The 4080-nt window shown below is 38.9% G+C and overlaps 1 protein-coding gene across 1 annotated transcript in view; it reads right to left on the bottom strand.

Moving 5' to 3' along the window:
- Nucleotides 1–4080, bottom strand: part of LOC106123068 (uncharacterized) — a 32489-nt gene that overhangs the window by 1104 nt on the left and 27305 nt on the right. The window contains exons 11-19 of the mRNA XM_013319203.1: nt 3983–4074; nt 3453–3563; nt 2364–2415; nt 1850–2004; nt 1325–1425; nt 800–948; nt 467–576; nt 261–379; nt 7–99 (exon numbers count right to left, since the gene is read on the bottom strand). Of these exons, the coding sequence (XP_013174657.1) occupies nt 7–99; nt 261–379; nt 467–576; nt 800–948; nt 1325–1425; nt 1850–2004; nt 2364–2415; nt 3453–3563; nt 3983–4074 (982 nt within the window). The remainder of the gene's footprint in view (nt 1–6; nt 100–260; nt 380–466; nt 577–799; nt 949–1324; nt 1426–1849; nt 2005–2363; nt 2416–3452; nt 3564–3982; nt 4075–4080) is intronic.

Raw genomic sequence — 4080 nt, forward strand, 5'->3', positions numbered from 1 at the left:
GGGGTGCCTGTGGGGGGTGTGCGGGGCGTGCGGGGGCGGGCTGAGGGTGGAGTTGTGAGAGGAGTAGCTCGTCTCAGAGTATTTGTATGTTGTTGGACCCTGTAGATAGAAATAAAGTATTCATCATTATATTTTTAAGACGCCATTTCTCAATTTTCAAACTAAATATTGAATACACTCTAATAAAACGCTAAATATAAATAGATAAGTAAAAGCTTTTTTTGTACTTATTTCTAAAAGATATGTAGGAGTAAACTTACATAAGGGCCGTGTCCATTGTGCGGCTCTGTGGGTCCGTGCGGGGCGTGGGTCACGTGGGTCACGTGGGGCTCGTTGGCGGGGCTGGGGTACACCATGCGCTCGTTGGTAGTTGTATGTTCTGGAATAAATTACAAACATGAATTCATTTATAACTCAAGCCAGTAATAATTGTAGTTGTTGCAATGCTGTCAGTTTACAAACTGACCGTCAGTGGAGAGATGTGTGCGACTGTAGTGCAGGCGAGAGTTGCAGTGCGAGCAGTACTGGCAGCCGCCCGGCGCTGGAGAACCATCTACTGGACGACTCAGTGTTGCCCTGATACAAGATATATGAAAATCAATTTAATATTTGACTATTGAACACTGACAAAATAATAAGAGACGCCATTTTTAAATTATAATCGCACATCCTTCGGATTGGTCCTTCGAGTCAGATGTTCTGATCCTTCGAGCCGGATTTTTACCATTAGCCTTCTGGAAATAAGTTAAGTAAATTAATACTTTTGGTCCTTCGAGTCGGAAGTTAGTACAGTACTTACGTGCGATGTGTGTCATTACACACATAAGTGTGTGTGTCGGCGTGTGTTGGTATGGGTACACTGGCGGGGTCCGTGTCTGCAGGGACCTCGTAAGTGTAGGTCTTCACTGTTGTAGTCACCTTGTTCATTGGTGTACCGCCGCGTGGCAACTGTTCAACACGGAATTAAGGTTGAGATTTCATTGTCGTATAGCTTGTATTTAAAAGTAGTGCTATCCCCCTCATGTGAAGCGACAAAATAGAGACAACAATATATTTTAATACAAATATTCCTATAGTAGAATTTTACAATTACATATTAAAGTTGTTTTTGAGTAAGATTTTTAAATAGTCTTTGTAGTGTAGTTGTTATGTATTTATGTCGTTATGTGTAGATGTTAATGCAGAAGAAGCGAGAGCGTTGTCAGGATTGCGTGAAATGTAGGTCTGTGGTCTGCCTACCCTTCTGGGTTGTGGACGTGAGTTATGTTGTTTGTCTTAGATATTTTGCCTGATGTGGAATTGTATGGGGTGTACGTGTACTCACAGTGCCGGTGGAGCCGGGGGATTGATGGCAGTGCGTGCACACTGCGGGCGGCACGGGCAGGGCGACTGGCGCGGGCACTACGGCCGGCACCACGCGGGACTCTGCAAAAGGAACAATGTATTAGATAAAATTAGACGAAATGCTGAAAATAAATTTACATCTGGCTTTTTTACAATAAGTTCGAGTTATTCATTCAATTCTAACTGTATTCGGGCTTACTTTGACGGTAGTTTTAAAAGTAAAATATATTAATCACCCGCGACATGACCTATGTGTTCTTCCAGGCTACCTTCTACATATATACCAAATTTCATCAACACCCGTTGTGATGTTTTACAGATGCCTTAAAAAAACATCCATCCATCTAAACATTCGCATTTATAATATTAATAAGAATTAAGATTATAATCAGTAACACATTTATTGAAAGAGAAGAGATCCAGGTCTTTAATCGGGTTAAGATGTGGAGGGAAAAAAGGCGATTCTTATTGTAGATTCCTATTTTAGTTGCCCATCAGAACATACCAGTTTTCTCCTCCCTGTACATCTGTTGGCGCAGCTCAGCAGCGCGTGTGAGTGTTGGCGCGGGGGCAGGACTGGAGCCCCACGAGGAGCTCTCCACGCGCTCCTCGTGTTTCAACGTGGAGTACCCGCTAGAGGGCGGTGCCTTCACTGGAGTACTGACGGTAGTTAGATAAACAATTATAAGCATTTATTCTTGGATTCTTATAGAAGTGAGACTTTAATCGCTAAAGTAGAAATAGAAAAAGTATAAAGAGAAAAATCACTAAAACCTTTTTGCTGGAAATAGATGCGTCATATCTAATCTTAAAAATATATCTAGTTAAGGGTTCAATTAGAAGCTATGTTCCGTAGATATTTAAAAAAACCTTCATGAGGTCACAAGTCCCTACGCGGCACTCAAATGCAGACGATGATATATTTAAAAAGGAGATTCTGGTCTCAGAAATCAACAGTTAGTAAAAGAAATCCTTGCATTGATCGAGTTTGTAAATTTTAGTCAAAAATCTTCACTTACCCACGCCTGTAGTCAAATGAGCTACTCTCAGCGGTATCCGATGTATAACCACCTGAAATTAAAAAAAATCTTACTCATACAAAATTGTAAAGGAACAAAAACACCGTATATTTACGAAATAATTAGCAAATTGGCATTTTTTTTTTGGGTACGTAAATCTATAAACTTCTCAATCGCAGTCCTAAATATATTTTTAATACTACCGTCAAATTCTTTCTGACAGTATATCGTCATATCTTGCTTGCTTGTTAACTTATACTACAGTGTTTTATTTTGTAAGCAAATTGCTTTTGTAAGAAATTCAAATAAAGTTTATTGTTATCGGGTTAACGATTCAATGCATGTTGCTATGAAATTTATTATTATTAAACGAAATAATAGTTTATAACAGAATCCAACGACTGGTTGACTATGGTCTAGTCACCCCAAACTTAGGCTAGGCTCCAATCTCTTTGTGTGCGAAGAGTATTCACATGTGCCCACACCCTGGTTAACAGTGAGTCGAGGGAACCAGAGGGGGTTTAGTGGGTAGGCTCCTTGTCCCATTAGGGATGTGGAGAAAGTCCCACATAACTGGAGTGGCTTTCCCCGAGGCACCCGGTATGCGTAACGCATCCAATGCCTTCAGTTGGGACGTATAGTGAGCTGATGATGAGTCTAACGAGGAAAGTTATAAGATCCAAGATGTTATTTGGTACATCAAGAACAAAATAACTCTTCTGTCCAACATGAAAACTAACCATGGGTTTTTGAGACCAAAATTCCCATTTAAAACATATTGTTATCTCTGTTTTGTCAAATGAAAAGGGTGACTATATGTTTTTACAGATATTTTTATCTCAGAAACCATCTGTGTAGTGGGTAGATTTAAAAATTACAAAGTTATTTTACTAATATTATAAATGCGAATGTTTGGATGGATGAATGTTTGTTAGGAGGTATCTACAGAAGGGCTAAGAGTGAAATTTGTCATAGATGTATAACATAGTCTAGAAGAACACGTAGGCTATAAATTAAGTTTTTTTTTAATTCTTCGTGTAAGGAGTTGCGGGCGACAGCTAGTATTTTTTGTAATCAAAATGTACTCACTCTTATATAATTGACGTTCTTGATCCTTCTGTAAGTCATCCAGAAGAGAATCCAACTCCTCGACATTCTGAGACATCTCCTTTGTCACTTTAGTATTTACTTTGGAGTAACCTTGAACAAAAAAGATATTTTAATATTAGTAATCAAGTAAACAGTAGCTGAACCGATCTGGACGAAATTTGGAAGACGATAATGAACCAAATAGGAATATTTCAGTTAGTCTGGAATAAAATATAGCCTATCAAAAAAAATCTAGACTATACTAGACATGGTCAAGTGGGTTCTTTATTTCTCTAATCTTACTAATATTATGCGAAAGTTCGGATGGATTTTTTTAAAATATCTCCAGAACGGTTGCATGTATCTCACTGACATTTGGCACAGATGTAGAACATAGTCTGGAAGAACACAAAGGCTTTTCACTTTGTTTTAAATCTTTAGCGGACGGAGTCACGGGCGAGAGCTAGTAACTCAATAAATCTGCAACAAACTAACACAGTAATAGAAGTAGAAATAAAATAAATATTTACCAGGAGAGGTGCCCGTTGTTTCATAATTATATGTCCTAGTACCAGTGGTAATGGCTGGTATATCCCTCTCTTCTTTCTCGTAGTAATAGGAGCTGCTT

This window comes from Papilio xuthus, unplaced genomic scaffold (genome assembly GCF_000836235.2).
Source record: "Papilio xuthus unplaced genomic scaffold, Pxut_1.1 DF826159.1, whole genome shotgun sequence".
In the NCBI taxonomy this organism is placed as follows: Eukaryota; Metazoa; Arthropoda; class Insecta; order Lepidoptera; family Papilionidae; genus Papilio; species Papilio xuthus.